This window comes from Lampris incognitus, chromosome 5 (assembly GCF_029633865.1).
Source record: "Lampris incognitus isolate fLamInc1 chromosome 5, fLamInc1.hap2, whole genome shotgun sequence".
Taxonomy (NCBI): Eukaryota; Metazoa; Chordata; class Actinopteri; order Lampriformes; family Lampridae; genus Lampris; species Lampris incognitus.
In genome coordinates this window covers 4,381,547-4,407,057 of record NC_079215.1, presented here as the reverse complement: position 1 = coordinate 4,407,057, position 25,511 = coordinate 4,381,547, and the positions used below count along the sequence as shown (strand labels likewise).

Sequence of the window (25,511 nt, the reverse complement as noted above, 5' to 3'; positions counted from 1 at the left end):
GAAAAACAATATCTAGATACTGTGTAAAGGTCTTAAAGCAGATGAAACTGAACGGTAAACATGATACAGTGTGGAGAGACAAATCAAATGTTGGAAAAAATGTTGCACCAGTATGGGTTTTTTTTTTATAAAGCTCCCTTAAATAAGAGATCAGGTGATCTGATCCTCAGCAGAGGATTTTACATGGGGCTTTAACTGTTAATGTCTTTGTAGCTAAAATTAACCCAGCGTTACTAAATGCCCTTTCTGTGAGAGCCCAGAAACTGTTTATCATTGTTTTCCAGAATGTAAAAGGCTTGAGTCTTTGTTCAAAATGTTAGGACTTTTATTCAGGAAATTGAGTTATAAATGGTCCATAACCACTTTCATGTTTGGTGCTGGGCACAGCAAGAATAATGCAAAGAAACGGCAACTACTAAATTTTGTGGTAGGCGAGGCAAAATTGACTATATTATAAGAGTAGCAAAAACAAGACAGAGAAATGTTGCTTGTCTCGAGCTCCTCTTATTGTGGCATTAATGAACTCAGGAGTATGGGTGGATTTTTCATTTCATATGGCCACGAATAGTCTAAATGATCTTATGACAACGTGGTGCTATATAATCTGCTCTGTAATGGATGATAAATTGTTTTTCAGCCCTGTTTTTGCATGAAATATGATTTTGTTTTTAAGCAATTTGTTGACATTTCATTGGAATGAATTATTTATTCCAGTGTAAATAAAGGAGTTTTTTTAATCTCTCTCTCTCTCTCCCCTAACCTGTCCCAATTACTCCTCATGATTTCAGATTAATTGCCACGCTTCCTTCAGTTTTCTTGTTAGAAGAGATGCCCTTTGTTTTGTGCATGTCTTTATATTTTTTTCCCAAACACATGACTACAGATTTCTGAGCATCTTCGCTCAGTACAAATAAGTAAAAGTATGGGGGCATCAGGAATGGGGGCCTTTTTAGTGCGTCTCTTTGTTCTGGTGAACATAGTAGCTACTGTTGTGTTGGAGCATGCTGAAACGTCCCCCACGGTCTTGTAAAAGGGAACTGCTGAAGGGCCCGTTGTGCGGTGTTGGAATAGCATTTAAATAGGTGAGATTAAGACTGAAGGGTTCCCCGGCTGATTCTGTGCCAGGAAGCTACGATGAGCCAATAAAAGGGGATGACAAATGCCAATCCTGTTCCTCCTCGAATGCCAGCGTGCAAACCTTGTGTAGTTTAATCGTCCAATAATTAGAAGAGGTGCACAATATATCGTTCAGCTTGTCGATATCAGCCAATGATGCTTAAAAATGTTTTCCCAGTACCGGGACAGATATCAGAATTATGCCCGGTGTGTCACACTGACATGGTGACGCATTAATTATGTGCCAAAGGCGGCGGACAGGCGTTGCTAAAAACTGTTGTGACTGGAGGCAAAAGTGTGATGGTCATCATTTTACAGGGAAGCTTTTTGTTTTTGGTGTTATGATAAGATTAAATTTATAGATTTCGATATTATCGTCCGGAATGACAACGGAAATGATGAAATGGCCATGAAAAAAGACCAGCAACAATCTCAGTGTTCACACCGTGTGTGTGTGTGTGTGTGTGTGTGTGTTTAGGGTCGGTGGGGGGGGGGGGGTGTCTAATGGTGAACGAGGTTGTCCTTCAACAATAAGTTCACTTCATTTCACTGCATGTTTTACTTGGTATTTCTGTGCATGTGACAAATAAAGTACTTGGAACTTCCCTGAAGGGACAGATTGCCTAAAGGTAAACTGTCCATTGAGGGAAGTGTGGGTTTAAATTGTTCTTGATGAAGACTTTGAACATCTTGGACAACCAGTTGATTCTAAGTTGCCCTGGAGAAGAGACTGCATAACTAAGTGGTTATAAAGCGAATTACGTTTCCTCATTCGAGGAGCTCGCTAGGTTGCTTCTGTAGCTCACATTTAGTCCAACAAAGAGTCTGTGTATTTTGTAAATGCGCGTAGCCAAGCAAGGCCTGATTGCATTCCATCAAGTAAATGTTCTGAGAATCTTCTGAGATGTTTCTTCAGAATTTTTGGGGATGACATTGGCTTGTTTTACCATGACTGGGGTATATGTGAATGATGGTGACTTTGCCCCTCTCGTCAAAACCGTTCCGCCAACTTCTCTTAGATTCACCAACCCAGTCTGTCACGTTGGGGCAGATTTCAAACATTTTCTCATCTCATTCGGTAACGTTTCCTCATTTGTGATGAACAGCGAAGTCTCATTGCCCTCTGGTTTAATACATGGACCCCATCCATCCATCCATCCATCCATCCATGGATGGATGCGGCCCCAAAAGTTAAAAATGGATTCATTCCAGAGTTCTCAGAACTGTTGTCCCTTATTGTACATACTGAATTATTTGTAATAGTTAAGATCAGTGTGTTGCCTTCAGCATGCGCTGGCTTCTGACCTTCTGAACCCTGATGAGTCTCGTAATCGTATTCGGTACACTACGGGGCCTTATTCATCTAAAAGGAAAGATACTGGAGTTGATGCTATCCGTTGGTTAGGGCTGAGTGATATTGACAGAATCAGATATCAAAATATATTTGACTGAATACCTCTATCGATAATGTGGTGATATTTTGGGGATGAGTACTGATGCTTTCACAAGATATTTGCAAACACACAGATTTTGAGAAATGATCATTAGTAATGTGGATATGATGACCGAACAGGTAGAGACGTTCACTGTTCCGGTCACTCGGCTAAAACAGTCTGATCATTTAAAAAACAGTATCACGTTACTGTAATGCAGCCTGTACGACCAGGGAATGACAACATATGGCATATCACAATATTACGACATCCAAAATCCCAGACAATGTCTAATCTTATATCATGATATTGATATTACATCAATACGTTGCCCAGCTCCTCATCTGGTCTCTGCTCTTACTTTAAAAAGTGTGGAGACCAAAAATAAGGCCAAAACTATTGTTTTTAACGCATTTTTCCTCTAAACTGCTCCCAGACACTGTGCTCCCGTCTGCTGTTGTATTTTTAACTCCACCTCTATTTCTTTATTCTCGGACGCCTTCCTCACAGAAACGACATTTAATGCATGTTATTAGACGTGCTACCGCTGAGGTGCCAGTGAAAACTGGGGAACAAATTGAGCGTTTGAGAAGTACTTGTGTTGCTTTCTCTGACTCAGTCAAACCTTTTAAGAACAAAAATTGCAGGGCAAAAGCCTTGCCTTGACTAAATGACCACTGTTGACCTATAAAGAGAGCGAGTGTGGCAAAGCAGATCAAAATGACAGACAAAAATGACAGACAAATAACCTTTGAGTCTCTCTCTTGACATTTTAAAAGACCTAATGTCTAAATATCAGAAAGCTGTTAGACGCCAGAGCAACATCTGTCTCTCGCCTTGTTTTTGAAGAACGGCTGTAACTTCGGGTTTCTGTTCATAGTCATAGACTCAGCAGTACACCCTCAGCCCACTGTTTGTGTTGAACCCTCCCCAGAGAAATATTGGGTTTATCATTAACAATATACAAGGCATCAGACTCCACATTTCCCTTGCTGATAGGGATTTTTCTGTGATGTCTCACAACACTGTGGTGCTGTGATCTTTTGAGGCCTAGCTCACTCGTGGTGCTTGAGCAGGCTATCTAAGATGAAGTTCTCTAAATGTCATTTTGCCCATTAGCAACAACTCTCTAGCATTTTGCACTTTCCTTTCCTGTTTTAAACATGTACTACTAGTATGGCCCACTCCTCAGGATACCTAGTCTAGATCCCCTCACCCTCACCAAGTGAAGAAATTTCTTTTTGGTTGCTGTTTTCTTATCGGCAATGTGCACAAAGTGCAGTTACCTCTCGTGGCCTCATGGTGCCGTTTTTAATTTTAATGCACATTTGATTTAGTTTTAATATTTAAATATCATTTAATATTTAATATTTATGCAAACAAAAAGTGCATAGTGCTGCTAAATTTATTTGTGGTTTTCAGTTTAAAACTTGGTGAAATGACTTCAGTGTATGTATCAGTACTTCCTGAACAATCAGCACATTTGTGATATGAAATTTTCATGCCGTTTCGTCTCTAAGTGGACCACACCCTTTTCTAGACCTCAGAGCTTGGATATGTGTAAGTGACACCATATTGGACTGGTTCAGGTTTTATCAGAAATTTCTCTGTTTTAATGAGAACTAGTACATCATTTACCATTAGCTTTACTTGTGGTGTCCCACAGGGTTTGATTTTAGGCCCCGCTTGTTCTCCACATAGAGGTCTAATACGTCTTTGTCTGTATTGGTGTACCCATGTTTGTCATGCCCCTCTGAATGCCATGTACATATGTTTGCCCTATGTAGTTATACCTGTGTACACATTTGTTAGTATATGGATAGATACTATATACATGTAAGTTTGCATAGAGGTAAAGTTGTATTTTAATGTAGAGGCTGTGGCAAAAGATTTCCTCAAAAAAGACAACAGAGTGTCTGCCTGTCTGTCTGTCTATCTACGTATATCTATCTAGCTATCTATCTCTGTCTGTCTGTCGGTCTGTCTGTCTGCATCTCTTAGGCCAGTCCACAAATGAATCTTTCCCACACACCCATGCGACACCACCTCTATTTTCCTATCAGGTCCACATCACAGTTAACCCAGTTCCAGAGGTTGCCTTGCAGACATCAAGTGCTGAACGTCCCCGAATTTTCTGCAGATGAAACAAAACAGAGCAGTTTTCATTCGGCCTGTGAAACTCTGTTATCTGGCTCTTTGACAGCAAACATCAAAGCTGTTGCGAGGAAGTTGTGGGGAATATTTTTAAGGAAAAGTTTTAAGGAAAAGGTCAAAGGTGTCGTCCAGCCTTGTTTTACCTGTTCAGAAACTTTTGGGAGGTTTGTTCGTTTTTTTCACGCATGTTCTTATTTTATTAGTTGTACGTTTTAGTTAAGCCAGATATACTGTATATGAGGATATAATTGGTGTGTGTGTGTGTGTGTGTGTGTGTGTGTGTGTGTGTGTGTGTGTGTGTGTGTGTGTGTGTGTGTGTGTGTGTATCTGTAGGGCAATGATAATGGCTGCTGTTTGTCCTGCCCGGCATGCATGTAGATTAGCCTGATGTGCTGGTCTTGTGATTCCCCCTAATGCTTGTTATATATAAGTGTATGTGTGTTTGTGTGTGTGTGTGTATAGGATTGCGTGTATGTGTGTCACGTGTCTCAAGGCTGTGCAGCTAAATTTTGTTCAGTAAAATCAATTGCCACAAAGGAATTTCAGTTATTGGGGAAGGGCTCTATGGGTGTTTACTTGGAATTGTACATGTTAAAATGTGTGTGTGTGTGTGTGTGTGAGTGTGTGTGTGAGTGCGTGCATGCTTATGTTTGCTTATATTCTGTGTATCTTTTTGAATGAGAACATTCACAGACATGTATCTTTTTGAGGTTTTTGATAGCTGTACATGTGTGTGTCCATCCATGTGCATTTTCACATAGCACACTGACATAATCTCTGATGCCATGTGGGTGTGTGTGTGGGTGTGTGTGTGGGTGTGTGTGTGTGGGTGGATATGTGTGTGTTCTCCCAGTACCCTGTCATGTGCAAGTGCTTTTGGGCTCGGGGTATGTAACATGAATGACCTACATTTCCCTTTTTGCCTGAAGCCTGGGTGACTTTGTCACTGTTATCTCATCAGGCCAATAACATTCCTGATTTTCTCCACCCAGTCATATCACCGCTATCATCCACCCAATCACATCACCGCTATCATCTAGCCAATCATATCACAGCTATCATCTAGCCAGTCATATCACAGCTATACTGTAGCCAGTCATATCACAGCTATCATCTAGCCAATCACATCACAGCTATCATCTAGCCAATCACATCTCTGCTCTTTCAGGGACTCACTTGCCCACCAGCCTTTCCACAGATACATCTGCGGTATACTGTCCCTTTAAATTTGAGAAGCCTTCCATTTTATGGTCCAAATCGTGCAGAGCCCGTGCACCTTTGACTTTAAATGCTGATTTCTCATGCTACAGAGCGACACCCTAATTATTTCCCTCCCGACTTGAAAGGCGCGCCTACTTCCCCTGCGTCTCCGTGCACATTGACAGCGGGAGGGAAGCAAAAAATTGGCGCTTTTGAAAATACTTTGAAGGCCCTTTCTTTTTTTGCAATCAAAGCTACCTTTGTAGGCTTCATGAATTCTGCATGGGGGAGGTTTTCATGCAACTTGGTTATAAGCGCCGTGTACGATTGTATGTTTGTGGGTTTTTCAAGTACACACAATGCTAATTTGAAATGAGGAGTAGCTGAGGAGACGTGAGGGAGCAGGTTCGTCCATCCATCCCTCCACCCATTATCCAAACCGCTTATCCTGCTCTCAGCGTCGCGGGGATGCTGCAGCCTATCCCAGCAGTCACTGGGCGGCAGGCGGGGAGACACCCTGGACAGGCCGCCACACCCACACACACACACACATTCATACCTAGGGACAATGTAGTACGGGTGCTCCACCTGACCTACATGTCTTTGGACTGTGGGAGGAAACCGGAGCCCCCGGAGGAAACCCACACAGACACGGGGAGAACATGCAAACTCCACACAGAGGACGGCCCGGGACGACCCCCTAAGTTGGACTACCCCGCCCAGATAGCAAAGAATCTTTGGCCCAAATATGGCCCACATCTGCAGTTATCTTACAGCCCACATTTGGCCTTGCATGACGGCGTTGACTCAGGGTGCGTGTGGCTCCCTCATTCAGCCACAATTGGGCCACATCTGGGCCACATCTGGCCCACATAGTACGTACTGTGACCCACGTCAAGCCCGGCTTATGACATTTGGGCCTCGTCTGGCCCACACAACAGTTGCCAGTGCTGTAACTGAGCCGTAAGTACCGAAAGTGCCCCGGATTACGCCCAAATGTGTCTGCTATCTGGGGGCGGGGCTCGAAACCCAGAACCTTCTTGCTGTTAGGCGACCACGCTAACCACCGCGCCACCGCGCCGCCGATGTTTGTGGGTTTTTCCAAGTATAGACAATGGTGAAGCGAGGGGTCGCTGAGGAGACGTGAGGGAGCAGGTGAGCGACTGAATGGTCAGGCTGTGAACGATGTGGCGCAGGCCGTCAGGAGAACGTTCCCAACCGTTCTGAAAACTTCCTCAAAACTCTCGGTTGTTATTTTGGGTGGAGTATGGTTTTGAATCCGTCCGTGACGGTGATTAATGGTGTGCACGTGGTCGTTGGGAGTTGTGTTCTGTACAAATTCCCATGTGTGCACATATGTGTGTTTGTGAATGTGTCCTTTGTTTTGAATGCATACACACATGGGATTCTGTTTATCTGTGTCTGACACTATCACCTCATCTACACATACATCACACACACGCAAACAAACACACACACACACGATTGCTAGTAGAGAGGGGGGTGGGGAGGTGAATGTCGGGGACTCGGGTGAAAATTAACGGGAGTCCTCCACTGTTTCCATGTTTTCAACCAATCAGGGGTGTAGCACAAAATTCTGGGCCCTATACATATGCAGTCTCTGTGGGCCCCTTTCCTCTTTAGCTAGCTAGTTATCATAGCTTTCCTCTTTAGCTAGCTAGCTGTCATAGCTTTCCTCTTTAGCTAGCTAGCTAGCCACCTTTCTTTTAAAAGCTCCTAGCTCACCTTTCTTTTGGAAGAAATTGCTCAACGGTTGTTTTCCCTCATCTTGCCTTCTCTCCCGTTCCTGTTTTCTCTTCTGGAACCCAGATGTTGCTTTTCTTTGGGAAAGACGTGACTCTGTGCTGGTGCTCGTGTCAGCAGTCACTCACGACAGGACTAGATGAGCTGCACCGAGAGACGCTCGTGAGGGGCGGACTAAACCATTTTGCACCTTTTGTAAGGGGTGAGAGGGGCCTCAGAAAGGGGTGAGAGGGGCCTCATAGAGGGGTGAAAGTCCTGTATCCGATGTATTGAGCAAATTTTAACTGGTGTTATGACACTAATTAGTTAATAAAATAAAAACAATAATAATACAAATTTGCAAACCTAAACAAACAAATAATTCCAGGCTTCCCGAGCCCCCCACCCCCACCCCTCCCTTCCTTCTGGGCCCTGGTAGATCCTTCCCCCCCCCACTACAACGCCGCTGTAACCACTAATACGCTTTCTGAATGAACTGGGTCCCTTGACAGTTTACACACACACACACACACACACACACACACACACACAGGTGTGCAGCTGCATATTTACATGTGTGAACGGTTTTTGTTTGGGTGGCTGCTGCGGTGTTTGCCTAGTAACTGATGTTCGCCTCACTATGGCTGTGCTGGGTACAACATGCCTTACGCGTGAATGGTGCAGCAGATCACTAGTTTACAGCTCAATAGTTAATACAAAGGAATTTAAAAAGGACTTAACACCCACATTTCGTAACTACTTTACAAATTACTTGTGCCCTGTGATGGACTGGCGGCCTGTCCAGGGTGTCTCCCCGCCTGCCGCCCAAAGACTGCTGGGATAGGCTCCAGCATCCCCGCCACCCTGAGTGCAGGATAAGCGGTTGGGATAATGGGTGGATGGATGGATTGTGCGTCCCTGCCCAGATCTAACAGAGCTTTAGCTTTTTCAGCCCCTACAAATCACCCCTTAACCTGTCATTTTTTTTCTTTTTTGGATCCCCCCCCCCTTTTTTTCTTCCCAGTTGTATCCGACCAATTACCCCACTCTTCCAAGCCGTCCCGGTCTCTGCTCCACCCCCTCGGCTGGTCCGGGGAGGGCTGCAGACTACCACATGCCTCCTCCCATATACATGTGGAGTCGCCAGCTGCTTCTTTTCACCTGACAGTGAGGAGTTTCACCAGGGGGACGTAGCTACCCCCCCCCCAGTTCCCCCTCCCCCTGAACTGGCGCCCCAACTGACCAGAGGAGGTGCTAGTGCAGCGACCAGGACACATACCCACATCTGGCTTCCCACCTGCAGACACGGCCAATTCCCAGACAGCAGACACATGTGGGCCGAATCTGGGGCACTTTTGGTACTTATGACTCAGTTACAGCACTGGCAAATGTTGTGTGGACCAAACGTGGCCCAAATGTAATGAACCGGGCTTGACTTGGGTTACAGCACGTACTGTGTGGGCCAGATGTAGCCCAAATGTGGCCCAAGTGTGGCTGAGTTGAAGCAGCCACACTCGCCCTGAGTCAACGCCGTCATGCAAGGCCAAATGTGGGCCGTAAGATGGCTACAGATGTGGGCCATATTTGGGCCAAAGATTCTTTGCTATCTGGGAGGTAACACGGGGATTCGAACCAGCGATCCCCGTGTTGGTTGGTAGTCAACGGAATAGACCGCTATGCTACCCAGATGCCCCCATAATGTTGTAGTTGGACTCTGGCTTCACACTGCTCAGTTCAGGTGCCTTATGTGATTGTGTGTGTGTGTGTGTGTGTGTGTGTGTGTGTGTTCCCTCCCCCATGTATGGTCAGTTTTAAAAGTTTACATTTCTTTCCATTTATAATGCGGACGACACAACAGTAGTTGGCCTCATCTGGGACGAGCAGCACCTGGTTTACAGGGAGGAGGTGAAACAACTAGTGGACTGGTGCAACACCAACAATCTGTCCCCGAATGTCAACAGAACAAAAGAGGTCATTGTTGACTTCCGGAGGAAGCATCCCAATCACCCTCCTCTCTCCAGCAACGGCACCAACGTGGAGTCAGTCAAGAGCACAAAGTTTCTGGGGATGCACATCACGCACAACCTGACCTGGATCCTAAACACCGTGTTCCTAGACAAGCGAGCCCAGCAGTGCCTGCACTTCCTGCAACATGAAGAGAGCTCACCCCCCCCTCCCCCATCCTTACCGCATTCTACCAAGGCACCATAGAGAGTGTACTGCATCTCTATCTGGTATGGAGACTACAGTGCCACAGACCGCAGAGAGTGGTGAGGATGGCTGAGAAGATCACTGGGACTTCGCTGCCATACATTCAGGACATAATGCCACAAACACTGCTTCACCAAAGCCACCAACATTGTTAGGGACCCCACCCATCTCTTTCATGGCCAGGCAGCATGGTGGCCTCACAGCAAGAAGGTCCTGGGTTCAAACCCCAGGCCTTCCCAGCAGAGGTGTAAAGACCAGGACCAGAAAGTCAATGTCCAAACCGTGTGTTTGCTCCAACCATGTTACTAAACCAGCTGATTTCATTAGCTAGTTTTCCCTACCTCGTCGAGGAGTGGTGTTGACTGGAATCTGCTGGTGTAGTGCATGAGTGGAGCAAATACATGGTTTGGACTTTTACTTTCTGGACCTGGTTTTTACACCTCTGCTTCCCAGGTCCTTTCTGTGTGGAGTTTGCACGTTCTCCCCATGTCCGCATAGGTTTCCTCCGGGTGCTCCGGTTTCCTCCCACCATCAGCAGACATGCATGTTAGGTTAATACTTCTGTCTGTGCCCCTGACCCAGACATGGCAAGAAGAACTGGAGTTGGTCCCCGGGCGCTGCACGGCGGTAGCCGGGCAGTGTGTGTGTTGGGTTGAGTTAAATGCAGAGGATGAATTTCCCCCATGGGGGATTAATGAAGTACATCTTTTCTTGCCATGCTGCCCTGTGGCAAGAGGTTCCGGAGCATACGATGCAGAACTGCCAGGTTCTGCAAGAGCTTCTTCCCCCAAGCCATCAGACTACTTAACTCCCAGTAACCTCCCCCCTACACACACACACACACATGCAGCCACTAACTCACACACACACACTCTTACACTGCTTTTAACCTGTGTGTTTATGTTAAATACTAAGCCGTTATTCATACCCACAATTTTTTAACTTATACTCATCTCCTAAATATATCCTTTGGCTTTATAGAGTACATATATACATGTATATATATATATATTTTTTAACTTATCCCAGCGGTCGTTGGGCGACGGGCAGGGAGACGCCCTGGACAGACCGCCAGGCCATCACAGGGCATAATAAGGCCTCCATGACTAAATACCCTCTCCACTAGTGTACTGGTGGCAGGAACAGCGCGCACTCTCATAGCCACAAGATAGAGCCTTGGGAAGACCTTTGCATGCACTTCTCCTCCCCTCCAATAATCATCTCAATTATATAATATTCATCACAATTATGATATATTCACGATTATGTTATATTCATCACGTGTTGTACTAACATTGTTTACCGACCCTGATCTTTTAGTAAGTATATATTTTGATGTATTTTGCCTGCACTTTGATGAAATTTTGATTTAACTTCAGACCTTTGTCTGATTTCACCTTGCTCGAGCACATGCACAGCATTAGCCAATTTTGGAAACAGAAGTATAAGTATCTCTGATACTTCTGTTTCTGTTTGTGATATTCATGGACAGCATGTCAAGGCACAGCCAAGGTGAGGAGTGTGTCCGTTTTGGGAACCTTAGAATGGCATCTCGGCTCTTCAGATGATGTGGTTTTGTTGGCTTCATCGGAACGCCACCTCCAGCGCGCACTGTGGCGGTTTGCAGCTGAGTGTGAAATGGACGGGGTGAGAGTCAGCACCTCCACGTCTGAGGCCATGGTTCTCTACTGGAAAATGGTGGATTGCTCCCTCTGGGTTGGGGATGAGTTGTTTCCTCAAGTGAAGGAGTTCAAGTATCTCGGGGTCTGGTTCACAAGTGAGGGTAGGATGGGGCGGGAGATGGACAGGTGGATTGGTGCAGCATCAGCAGTAATGCGGACGTTGTACCGGACCGTTGTGGTGAAGAGGGAGCTGAGCCGGAAGGCAAAGCTCCCAATTTACCAGTCAGTCTTCATTCCAACCCTCACCGCTTTGGGTAGTAACCGAACAGATGAGATCATGGATACAAGTGATACAAATGAGTTTCCTCCGTAGGGTGTCTGGGCTCAGCCTTAGAGATAGGGTGAGGATCTTGGACATCCGGAGGGAGCTCGGAGTGGAGCCGCTGATCCTTCGAGTTGAAAGGAGCCAGTTGAGGTGGGCGCCTTCCTTTGGAGGTTTACCGGGGACATCCAACTGGGAGGAGACCCCGGGGTAGACCCAGAACTCGCTGGAGGGACTACATGTCCAATCTGGCCTGGGAATGCCTTGGGATCCCCCAGGAGGAGCTGGAGGGTGTTGCTGGGGGGAGGGACGTCTGGAGTGCCCTACTTAGCTTGCTGCCACCGTGACCCGACCCCGGAGAAGTGGCTGAAGATGAATGAATGAATGAAGTAGGGGTATTTTGACCTCGTTGCAAGTTTACATTAACATCTATGCAATCAGTGGACCTACGCAACAGTTTGTAGGCTTTTAAGTGGTTGCCCTACGGATGGACGGTTGGCATTAAGGGGCCATGGGGGAATTTTGCCAGTGGTACAAGGAGACATAGCTGTACTGGGTTTTTTGCCCCCACCTATGACTGTGTTCATTTTGATCCACTACTGAGATTTTTACGTTTACGGAGTGTACTTTTCTTATGATGTCGATTTGGACACTTTAACTGCGATGTGACTTCAAAGTCTCAAAGGGGGGGGGAAATAAGGGAAATTATTTATTTAAGCATCTACAATCAGTAGGCTTATTTTCATCCAATGTATGGTTATTTTTTATTAACTAAGAATCAAATGCCGGATTATAATGGAAACCGTTATAGGTAACCAGGACACCATTAGATTCTGGAAACCCAAAACCATGTCTCGATAAGAATGTGAAGCACTTTGGGTGCCTAGAAGAGCGCTATATAAATGTAATGATTATCATTATTATTGTTGGTTATTTTTGTCAGTTTTTATAGTTTTTCCCCATTGCAGCCGTAAGCCGGAGGCAACGAAATGTCATTCTGCTGAGCACTGCTGTGTCTAGTCTGAGTGACAGTAAAGTTGGTCTTGAATCTTGGACCTTGAAAATCTATTGGTTCAGCACCAGCATTAAGTTTCTGCATCGACCCACCCCCCATCCCCCAAAAAAACCCCACACACACACACAGCATGCAAACTCATATCCGTGCCTTCTCTCTATTCTCTTTCCTCTTCTGCCTCATTTTGGTCATTCTGGAGAAGAAAATTACCTCATGTCTATCGATCATGTGAAAGAAAAACCACTGCAGCTCAGTTCTTACCCAGCAGACACATAACAGCCATGGCATACATACTATATATTTTGGAAAACATACCCAAACCGTCAGGTAACTGTTTATCAACCAGTTCCCTCGAGTCGTTTAGGCGTTCATAAAGCGGTGCTGATGTTGGGACTGGTGTCTTCCAAGTATCACTTGTGATGAACTCTTGTCGAGACTTTGTTCATGTAGGCTACATTTACATGCAGGCTACATTTAAAATGATGGATTTTAGGCCTTCATACCTGCAGCTCCGACCCTTTGTATTCACAGACATGGCTGGTCTTGTGTGTGTGTGTGTGTGTGTGTGTGTGTGTGTGTGTGTGTGTGTGTGTGTGTGTGTGTGTGTGTGTGTGAGTCACCAACATCCATGTAACAACGTGTGTGTGTGTGTGTGTGTGTGTGTGTGTGTGTGTGTGTGTGTGTGTGTGTGTGCATACCTGAGCAGACAGATGCCCACACAGTCTGGCTCTGCCCCCCCCTCTCTCCTTAAATCTATTCACGGGGGAGAGAGAAAAGAAGCATAGAGGTTGGGGGTTGCTGCAATATGTATTTGTGTCTCGCTCTGTGCCGTTGCCAGGCAACAGTGGAATGAAAGTATTTACAGTTAATAAAAAGTGAATGACATTTGCTTGCTTCATTATTAAGTAAAGTACCTATTTGCTCTAAAAAAAAAGTACTTAATGTAAGTGTTGCACACACGTCTTCATGTGAAATGTGTGTGTGTGTGTTTGTTTGTCAGGCTCAGATGAAGCCGAACGAGTTTCTCTGATCAGATCAAGTCACCACAAACGCGTGGTTCTCCTTCTAGCACTCGCCATGTTGGTTCTGTTGATACCACGCAGTTCGACTTCCGGTTGAAAGACCGCCGCGGGAACTATGGAGCATGCGCAGAACGCCTAGGCCAGTTCGGGGCCGATTGAAGCGTACACAAACCAGAGTAAATCGACCCCTAACCGCATTATCTTATGCCCCTTTTCCACTTCATGGTACTCGACTTGACTCGCCCTTTTTTCGTCTTCCATTACTGGAAAGTACCGGCGTTTTGGCAACTGTCACCACTCCTCCTGGTACCACCTTTGTAGAAGTTTAAAAAAAAACCGAAAAAGAAAAAACGAGCGGGTACCGAAATCAATGCAGACCTCTGATTGGTCAAAGAAACGCGTCACTTTGCGTCTGTGCGTCATCAATGCGCGCATGGGCTGTCGCCGACATTTTGAGATACCGAAGCGGTCGATGCGCAGTTATCTTAAAAGTACATTTTGCCATTGAAGAAAACGGAGAGCCGAAAATCCACGCTTGGTCTGTCGAGGAGGTTACGGTAATGGAAAAACGACACAAAAGCGAGTCGAGTCGAGCCGGTACCATGGAAACGCCACATACAATATGTACCGCCAATTGTAACCATACAAGTTGTTGTGACTGCTGCTGTTGTCGTTACTGCTACTACTGCCTCCCTTACACGCACAGTTAAGTCGTGTAACGGTTATATCTCGATTAGGCCGTGTAATTGTCGTCGCAGTATACAAGAACCGGGGGGGATCGATTTATTGACAGTAGTATGTTCGACCCCGGTACGGCAGGTGGCGATATGCCCCCTTTCAGAGGGTTGCTATTGGATGAAAGACCGCCGCGGGAACTATGGAGCATGCGCAGAACGCCTAGGCCAGTTCGGGCTGATTGAAGCGTACACATGCCAGAGTAAAAAGTCCACTTTTAGTCGGACTAACACAATAAATCCACTTTTTTCTAACAGCATGTAAACGTGCTGATTCTGTCTCGTGTACAAAAACTCATCAAGCTGTACTAATGAAGTTGTACTAAAAGTTAAAAAAAAGAAAGGTCACGGTACATGTTTCACACCACGGTCTGGCGCACGGCTGGCACAGAATTCACTCTCACCAGTAAATCCTTGATTAATATCGTGGTTAATATCATGAATAACATCGTGATTAAAGTCGTGAAACTGCAATAACGCCTGTACATTTGGCATGTGCAGTCAGATATGTTAACTCGGGTTAGTGCGATACACAGACTTTATCTAGAGTAGATATTGCACTTTTTTTTTCACTTACGCATGCATACATTATATGTTGATTGTGCTGCAAATGTGTGTCTTATTTCTATTTTGACTATTTGACTATTTATTTATCTATCTATATCCATCTATCTATCTATTTATTTATTTAGTACTGCTGGGGAGTTGCACTTAATTCCATTGAACAGTTGTGCAATGACAAAGGCATTCATTCATTCATTCAAACTGGCCCGTGAAGTTTTTACACAGTCATATTGATGTTTCATGGAGACGACCATGGCCCCCCCTCCAGTCCTCAGAACCACGGTAGTTTGCCAGGGAGCATCAGGAATGATCTCCAGCTGAAAACACTTTTGTGGTAGTGCTGGGTGATATGAAAAATATTATCACCACAGTAATCGTAGGGAATTTCCCGTGACATCGCTATACATCACGATATCTGCTTACACATACAAAATAAAAACTGCCATGTTTAAGAACCCAGTTGAGGTTCATCATTATTGAAGTGTTTGGTGACGTAAAGGATAAAATCAAACAAGCTAGTTTTGAAACAATACTCAGCTGTTCTGGTGGCGTCTGGACACTGCTTAGCATCCTCCTCATCATATAATTCATATGTCTTATAAGTCCGTTATAATTCTGTTATGCGCTTTCAGTGTTGTATTGTGTAAATTCTGTGAACACAACATCCACCGCACGTTGTCCGCCTTAGGAGAGAGATCCTCCTCTGTTGCTCTCCCTGAGCTTTCTTCGTATTTTTCTCCCTGTTAAAGTTTTTTTAGGGAGTTGTACCTTATCCGATGAGAGGGTCTAAGGACAGGATGTTGTGTTGCTGTAAAGCCCCCTATGGCAAATTTGTGATATTCGACTAGTGCAGCACGGTGGCACAGTGGTTAGTGCGGTCGCCTCACAGCAAGAAGGTCCTGGGTTCGAGCCCCGGGGTAGTCCAACCTTGGAGGTTGTCCTGGGTCATCTTCTGCATGGAGTTTGCATGTTGTCCCTGTGTCTGTGTGGGTTTCCTTTGGGGGCTCCGGTTTCCTCTCACAGTCCAAAGACCATGTAGGCCAGGTGAATCAGCCGTACTAAATTGTCCCTAGGTGTGTGTGTGTGTGTGTGTGTGTGTGTGTGTGTGTGTGTGTGTGTGTGTGTGTGTGATGGCCTGGCGGCCTCCCAATGACTGCTGGGATAGGCTCCAGCATCCCCATGACCCTGAGAGCGGGGTAAGCGGCTCAGATAATGGATGGATGTTGGGTTAAACAAATAAAACTGACTTGACTTGACTCCTTTCGGATATTTCAGACCTGATTTTGTGAGAAATTTTAGGTATTACATTCTTATTATTATTTGGTGGTTTGAGTTACTCCATCTTAAAAATGATCATGGTTTTCTAATTGAAGTTGGTGTTGTTGTTGTTCTTGTTTTTGACAGTATGATACTGAGTCAGATCCAAATGGCGCTTGATTTTGGCACAGAAGTCCCAATTTTTGTGTTGCCCCAATTACTATTGTTTGATTTTTCATTGCACAGCTAACATGAAGTCTGTCTTCTTGTCTTCTGCTACAGGCTTTGAAAGCATCCTGGAAGGCTTGTTTGGGCCAGGACTAGTCAGAGATATCACACTTTTTCAAGGTAAACATTCCTGTTATTACCCCTGTGGGTGCAATGGGGTTATCAAATCAGTCTCATCAATCTTTTAACCATTAATTTTGATGTTTAGTATTTCATAATTAAACACACATTAATTGCTTTGGGTGTGTATAAAAGTGCTATTTAAATGTAATGATTATTATTATAAACTACTTAAACTTGATGGAATAATCACTGTTGCACCAGTCGGGGTACTGTAGTTGGCAGAGGATGGCGTCAGTGAGTCCTGTCACAAAACAGGCAGGACAGCCACTTATTGCAGTGAAAGCAGTTTGTTAAAACAATCAATAAAAATAGACTAATACTAATCAACACTAATTATTGTGGAGGATTCAAAGCAGTGTGTGGTTAACAGAAAAGCCCAACACAAACTGATTCTTCTCATAGTATTTACTGAAAATTCCTCAACGTTGTACAATTACAAACTGGTGCCAGTTGGAAAGTCTGTCTAACAGAGGTTCAAAGATGCTTTCTCTGAGCACAGTTTAAGTACCCCCCCCCCAAACATCTGGAATGTTCCACAGGTTCAACTCAATGTTTATTGGAGTTAGGGGTGTAAGAAAATATCGATACACTCGAGTATGGCGATATTATCTTTTGTGATACTGTATCAACTCTCAAAACCACTATATGACAAACATTTTGTGTTGTGTGTGTAACCCCATGACCACTAGATAACAGTATTGTAATCTATCTTCAGCCATTTGACTCTTCCACTCCAACACAACAACGTAAACTGCGACAGGAAATAGCATAAGCACAAAGAACACGGGCCTGTGAAACCACAATATATCACCTTTCTTACAGTATCACAATATATCATGATATATTGGATCGTAACCCCTGTATCGTGATACGTATTGTAACCCCTATATCGTGATACGTACCGTAACCCTGTATCGAGCTATGTATTGTAACCCTGTATCGAGATACGTATCATAACCCTGTATCCTGATACACATCGTAACCATGTATCCTGATACGTATTGTTTGTAACCCCTGTATTGTGATACACACCATAACCCTGTATCATGATATGTATCGTAACCCTGTATTGTGATACATATCGTGACCCTGAATCGTGATATGTAGTGTAACCCCTGTATCGTGATACACACCGTAACCCTGTATCGCGATACATATTGTAACCATGTATCGTGATACGCACTGCAACCCTGTATCGTGATATGCATCATAATCCTGTGTCGTGATACGTATTGTAATCCCTGTATTGCGACACACACCGTAACCCTGTATCGTGATACATATCGCAACCCTATATCGTGATATATATCGTAACCCTGTATCGTGATACGTATCATAATCCTGCATTGTGATACACATCGTAACCCTGTATAGGGATATGTACCGTAACCCTGTATCATGATACATATCGTAACCCAGTATCGTGATACGTACCGTAACCCTGTATCGTGATACATATCGTGACCCTGTATCGTGATACACATTGTAACCCTGTATTGTGGTACGTATTGCGTAACCCTGTATCATGATACATATTATAACCCTGTATCGTGGTACGCATCGTAACCCTGTATTGTGATACGCATTGTAACCCTCTATCGTGATACATATCGTAACCCTGTACTGTGATAGATATTGTAACCCTGTATTGTGATATGCATTGTAACCCTGTATCGTGATACATATCATAACCCTGTACCGTGATACGTATCATAACCTTGTATCGTGATACATAGCATAACCCTGTATCGTGATATGCATCATAACCGTGTATTGTGATACATATCATAACCCTGTATCGTGATACGTATCCTAATGCTGTATCGTGATATGCATCATAACCCTGTATCAGGATACGTATTGTAACCCTGTATCATGATACATATCGTAACCCTGTATCGGGATAATATCATAACCCTGTATCGTGATACGTATCCTAACCCTGTATCATGATATGCATCATAAGCCTGTATCGTGATACATATTTTAACTCTGTATCGTGATACGTATTGTAACCCTGTATGATGATACATATCATAACCCTGTATCGTGATACGCATTGTATCGCCAGATCCTCGCCAACACACAGCCCTAGTTGGAGTGCACCTAAGTGCATGTGGGTGTCACTTGAAGAAGAGACATAAAGGTCCCATGGGACTTTAAATCATGTGTATGTGCATGTGTATGCGTATGCATGTAAAAACCGGTTAAAACTAACCAGGAACGTGTGTACCTATGTTTGTGTGTGTGTGTCTACTGTGTCTGTGTATGAGTGTATGTACCTGTGTGTATATGTATGTTTGTATGTGAGTGTGTATGTGTGTCTGTGTGTATGTGCATGTGTATGAGTGTATGTACCTGTGTGTATATGTATGTGAATGTGTGTATGTGTGTATGTGCATGTGTGTGTATGCATGTATGACAAAGCAGGAGAGAAAGAGAGGAGAGAAGAGTAGAACTTATATGTGTATCATACAATACATGAAATAAAACCTATAAATCCCATTCATTATCCAACTAATACTGATCAACACAAATTATCAACTAATACTGATCAACAGTAATTATCAACAAATACTGATCAGTTACGATCGATGAGCAGCGATATAATGATCAAGGCATAAAATGTGGTATTATGAGGTAGAGAGGCTGCGCAAATATGGAAAATATATGTGTAGGAGTGAATGTTTGTAAGAATGGGGTATATGTTGGGGAGAGGGAGTGTGTGTGTGTGTGTGTGGGGGGCACTGAAAGGCGTGCACGCGGGTGTATAGTATGTGTGTGTGCACGTGCGTTATTGCGCGCGTGGGGGGGAAATGTGTGGGTGTGTGCGCGCGGGAGCACGTCGAAAAAAGGTGTTTGTGAGAGAAAGGCTGCAGGTGGCTGCACACGCAAGATGTCTGTGAATGTTCTCATTCATCCAGATCATGGTTATCCAAAGGAATTGAATCGAGTGCAACTGGACTTGGTATATATCCGTGAAGACGTTTAGCTAACGATGCTTAGCCTCCAAGAACAACAGTCAGTCACTAACGGCTCCAACGACTCATGACCACTGAATGGAGCACTAACGAAGTCAAAACTAACACCCCCAACGACTGTTGCTGCTTAACATCGGATCACAAAGAGCCACGCATATCAATAGCTCTGATAACGACGGGCATTGCTACACATCGGAAAACAAAAAACAGCCAAGCATATCAATATCTCTGTTAACGACGGGCGTTGCTACACATCGGAACACAAAGAGCCATGGACATTGTTAGCTCTGATAACGACTCCAAAGAGGATAAATATCTGAGTTTCATCACCAGCCAGTCAGACTAGCTTGGTCTAGTCAGAAAGGCACGAACTGATGAAGCCTCTTGGATGAGAGGCGAAACGTCTTCACGGATATATACCAAGTCCAGTTGCACTCGATTCAATTCCTTTTGATACACAGGCAAGATGGTGTGCAGCGAAGGAGTGATTGAGGCAAAAGAGAGTTGGCGAAAGTGAGAGAGAGAGAGAGAGAGAGATCTGTCTACCAAGGTAGCAAACAGAAGAAACAAAAATGGAAGTAGTAAAAGAACAATTGAAAAAATGATGGTCCATCTAGCAACTCTACATGGATCAGTATGAATAACTGATCCATTTAGAGCAAATGCAACCAATAGTACTTTTCTCAAGTAACCCAGACAGCAAAGAATCTTTGGCCCAAATATGGTCCACATCTGCAGTTATCTCACGGCCCACATTTGGCCTTGAATGACGGCGTTGACTCAGGGTGAGTGTGGCTGCCTCAACTCAGCCACACTTGGGCCACATTTGAGCCACATCTGGCCCACATAGTATGTGCTATAATCCAAGTCAAGCCCGGTTCGTTACATTTGGGCCACATCCGGCCCGCACATCACTTGCCGTAACCCAAGTGTGGCCCGGTTTATGACATTTGGGCCTCATCTGGCCCACACAACAGTTGCCAGTGCCGTAACTGAGCCATAAGTACCAAAAGCGCCCCAGATTAGGCCCAAATGTGTCTGCTATCTGGGAACTAGGGCAGATTCAAACAAAAGAATAAGTTAAAGGAAAAAGATAAAAAACTAACGATCGTGGCCTGTGTAACACTTGCTACGTGAATCGCAGTGTGTATCTAGCTCACAGATAATTTCAAATAACAACACATTCTCACGTGAGGTAATTAGACCAACTCCTAAAACTAACTCTGCCACTAAACCACAAAGGCTAAATCTTGCCCAGATACCATCCTTACTTGAGATCGCCCTTCCGTTGCGATCAGAGTCCTTGTCTGACGAACAACGTGGGAGTAGGTTCGGTAAACAGGTTCTCTTCCTGGTTGTCCAGCTTGGAAAAGCGGGCTTCAACCCAGATAGCATCTGGATGTGCGCCACTTCAGGCAGTGATGCGGCACTGATGGCCTTCTTCTGGCCCTGACAAAATGGATGTGAGCCTGAAGTGGCCCACATGTATAATAGCAAATATGGCCGAAATATACCAAATCAAATGTGGGCCTTTTTTGGCAAAGATGCGGTGCTCTCGGCAACATGTAATCTGGATGTGACCCTGAAGTGGGCCGTGTGGTAAATGGTGAATATGGCCCAAATATCACAAAACAAATATGGGCCACCTTTGGTAAATATGTGGCACATGCGGCATTGCTATGGCTTGGTTCTGGTCCAGATCTGGCAAACGGGAGCGGACTGCCCAAGTGCCATCATTCCACGTGGTATGTGGGCCGGATGAAAGTGTTGGTGTGGGACGGGTCCAGGCTACAGCAATTTTGCTATCTGGGCTATGAGGTTGAGCAGGGAGTTACGGGTATTGTAGTCCATGGGCAGCATTGTGCCTTACGCCACATTCCACCCCTTTACCCCTCCCTCCCAGAATGCAATTGAAAGGATTGCGTTCAAAATCACTGCACTAATACGCAAGGGCATACTGTACCAACACAACACGGGTACAAAAATTACACCTTGACCAAGTTTGTCAAGCTTTTTGTAGTGTATATATTCACTCAGCGACTCTTCATCTCGTGTTGCAGTTGAGTCTGTTGAAATGTGCTGTCATCTCTATGGTCAAATATGTTTCATCATCTATTCATACTGTGTTAATGTCATCCATTTTGAAAAGGCATTTCCACTCATTTTCACAGTGGTCCGGTGTTAAGAAAAGGTTAGCTAAGGTATTTTGGTAGTAACGCAAATGACTAATAATAATAATAAATTAAACTTATATACTGCTTTTCTAAAAAATGTTAGAAAAAGAAAAGAGTAAAAAAGTTTTCTTTTAAGAACTAACTTTTCACGTTCCTTTTTAAAACGGTACTTTTACTTTTTGACTCGAATATTTTTTGGGGGGGCTAGTAATCTGCTTTTAACTTCGCTACCTTTGCTGTTTATACCTTTGTTACAACTAGTGTGTTATCTAGTATGCATTTTGCTGCATAAACCAAAATGTGCTGTCATCCAAGCGATGTGCGGACAGATACACAGTAGAGCTTTAACCGGTCTCCCTTGCGGTACAAAGAGACATGCGCTTGTGCCAGATATTCATTCATCATCAGCCACTTCTCCGGGGTGGGGTCGCGGTGGCAGCAAGCTAAGTAGGGCACTCCAGACCTCCCTCTCCCCAGCAACACCCTCCAGCTCCTCCTGGGGGATCCCAAGGTGTTCCCAGGCCAGATTGGACATGTAGTCCCTCCAGCGAGTTCTGAGTCTACCCCGGGGTCTCCTCCCAGTTGGCCGTGCCCAGTAAACCTCCAAAGGAAGGCGCCCAGGAGGCGTCCTAATCAGGTGCCCGAACCACCTCAACTGGCTCATTTCGACACAAAGGAGCAGCGGCTCTACTCCGAGCTCCCTCCTGATATTAAAGTGGTGGGTAACTGAGCTCAAATCTGTGTTTTGGGATACCCATACCCCAGGAGAACATATCAGTAACCACCCAGCCAATTCTGTATGATTAAAAATGTTGCGAAGTATATAAAACAAAGCTTAAAAAACGTGTAAAAATATGCAGCGTCCACTGGGTTCAGACTCTGGGGGCGTGGCACCGAAAGAAAGACGGCGACGTCACCAAGGAAACCAGCCAAAAAATCAAGAAAGGAAAACGGGAAAAATACCTAAAACTGGTCTAACTCTGCAAATCAGTTCTATACATGGTTCAACACATTTTAACATGTCAACAGCAATACATCTCCCACATTTAGTATAAAGTATTTTGAAGCAAATCTGTCAATTTGGTTACCCTGCTCTTTAATGAGCCAGGCAAATGCACAAATTGAGGAAATCAGGCAAATACCTTTTCAATTAAAGCTTTGGTTCTACTAATGTAACTCAAATCCAGTAACTGCACACTACGCCACTGGTGGCCGTGTTGGAAAGCAGCCTGCTTCGCCCTTTCACAAACTGGCAGGAATCAGGAACATTGATTTGCCATTTAATTTCACGTACACAAGTGCGTGAAATGAAATGAAATATTTTTTCTCACAGCAGTGCAACACATATACAAAAGCAAATATCCAAAGTACAAGGACACACATATCCAAACAAAAACACATATTTGCAACATATCCAAAAAAAAATAAATTCATTGCCCGAGGGAATGAGCGCCAGCCAGGATGACTGTCGGAACTGCCGGACTGCATGGGCTAGCAGTTAGCTTAGCCTGCCCCGCTTCCGCGTGCTGTCAGACCACCCTCGGTGCTTCCTCTTCCGGTGCAGCTCCAGGCAGGGCTGTGGTCCACGGCTCTCCCAGCTCTCTCCAGGCGCAGCTCTCCCAGCCGACCCAGTGCTAGCTCTCCCAGCCATAAAACGAAGACAACTTGGGCGTAGACGTGGACACAGACACTGCATGGACGGTACTGGGTGAGGCTGCTGCAAACATGAGTTTGCGCCGCCGTCATCCTGCTGTAAAAAGAATACTTTCACTTTCCACGCTGTATAAGTATCTAAGTCAGATGACCTCTGGATTGACTCTGATATGTTACCAGAATCCTCATGTTGTGCCGAGAATGGCTTTGTTTCGCCTATTTCTTTTCCCTAATTTGCATATGTTGCTGTTTGTTTTATAGTGATGATCAATGGTGAATTCATTAAACAGAATGTTCCGGTAAAACTGTTGGCGTTCACTCAGTAGGCTACCAGTTGTTATTTATTCCAGAAACAGTAATTTTGGAGAAGTATAGGTAGAGAGCAGATGTGGGTGGATAAAACAGTCCTGTTGGGCTTTACGTGTGACGCACAGGTCTTCCTCTGTGCAAGCTAACCCTACTTAATTCAGCAGTGGGTCGCTCCCGTGTTATTGCTTCAATAATTCTTTACATTGTAAAGATCATGTTCACAGATACTGCAGGAATAATCATGTTGTGTTGGGTAACTGTGCTACTGCAGAAGGCAAATCTACGCAGTGCCCTCCATATCAAAGCAAGTGGTTTGGCTGCATGTCTATATCAACACAACAGATACAGGCAGCAATAGTAAGCTAGGCAGCTAGCAAGTGTGATATTTTAAAGTGATCTTGTCGATACCTTCATGTAGATAAAAAATAATAAGAATAGTAATTGTATTAAACAGAAATAGCTACATTGGAGATCAACATCAGCCAAAGAAAAGTGCATTCCCCAAAAATAACACAGTGGCTGTGTCTAACCTGATGCACGGTGGATGCAACCCTTATTATTCCAAATAAAAAGACTTGACTCAGACTCTGGGCCGAAGACTTGAAACTTGACTTGGACTTAAAATGACTTGTGAAGATCTCTGACCCATACACACTAAACAGTCTTAAAACACAAAGTAACTAGTACTTTGAGGAGTGTTTTTTTTTTTTTTTTTGTGTGGAATTTTTCCCCTTTTTCTCCCCAGTTGTACCTGGCCAATTACCCCACTCTTGTGAGTCATCCCGGTCGCTGCTCCACCCCCTCTGCCGATCCGGGGAGGGCTGCAGACTACCACATGCCTCCTCCCATACATGTGGAGTCACCAGCCGCTTCTTCTCACCTGACAGTGAGGAGTTTCACCAGGGGGACGTAGCACGTGGGAAGATCACACTATTCCCCCCAGTTCCCCCTCCCCCCCGAACAGGCGCCCTGACCGACCAGAGGAGGCGCTAGTGCAGCGACCAGGACACATACCCACATCGGGCTTCCCACCCGCAGACACGGCCAGTTGTGTCTGTAGGGACGCCCGACCAAGCCAGAGGTAACACGGGGATTCAAACCAGAGATCCCCATGTTGGTAGGCAACGGAATAGACCGTCACGCTACCCAGACACCCATTCTTTGAGTAGTTTGACCAAGTGCTATTATACTTATACTTGAGTGGGTTTGTCAGATGGTAATTTTTAATTTTAACTGAACAAATTTTTATGGGAGTAATTGTACTTTTACTTGAATAAAGATTTTCAGTACTCTACCCACCACTGTGAATACAGCTAGCCCAGTCATAAACAAAGGTCTCTCTCTCTCTCTCTCTCTCTCTCTCTCTCTCTCCTCTCTCTCTCTCTCTCTCTCTCTCTCTCTCTCTCTCTCTCTCTCTCTCTCTCTCTCTCGCTCTGTCTCTCTCTCTCTCAGTCACTCTTTGTCTTTCTGTCTTTGTTCCTGTCTGTCATGTGGTGTCACGGGAGTCCTCCCACACAAACTTTTGACAACTTTTGAATTCTTCCCACTTATCTTTGGCATTTACATTTTGTGTAAAATGCTTCTTGGTGCGCACGCACGCACGCGCGCACACACACACACACACACACACAGATTATTGCCAGGAGTGTT

At 44.7% G+C, this 25,511-nt stretch overlaps 1 protein-coding gene across 1 annotated transcript in view; it reads left to right on the top strand.

Annotated features, from left to right (window-relative positions):
- The window catches only part of lcor (ligand dependent nuclear receptor corepressor), a 154,973-nt gene that overhangs the window by 82,330 nt on the left and 47,132 nt on the right, over positions 1-25,511 (top strand). The window contains exon 2 of the mRNA XM_056280960.1: positions 16,676-16,741. Within this exon, the coding sequence (XP_056136935.1) occupies positions 16,676-16,741 (66 nt within the window). The remainder of the gene's footprint in view (positions 1-16,675; positions 16,742-25,511) is intronic.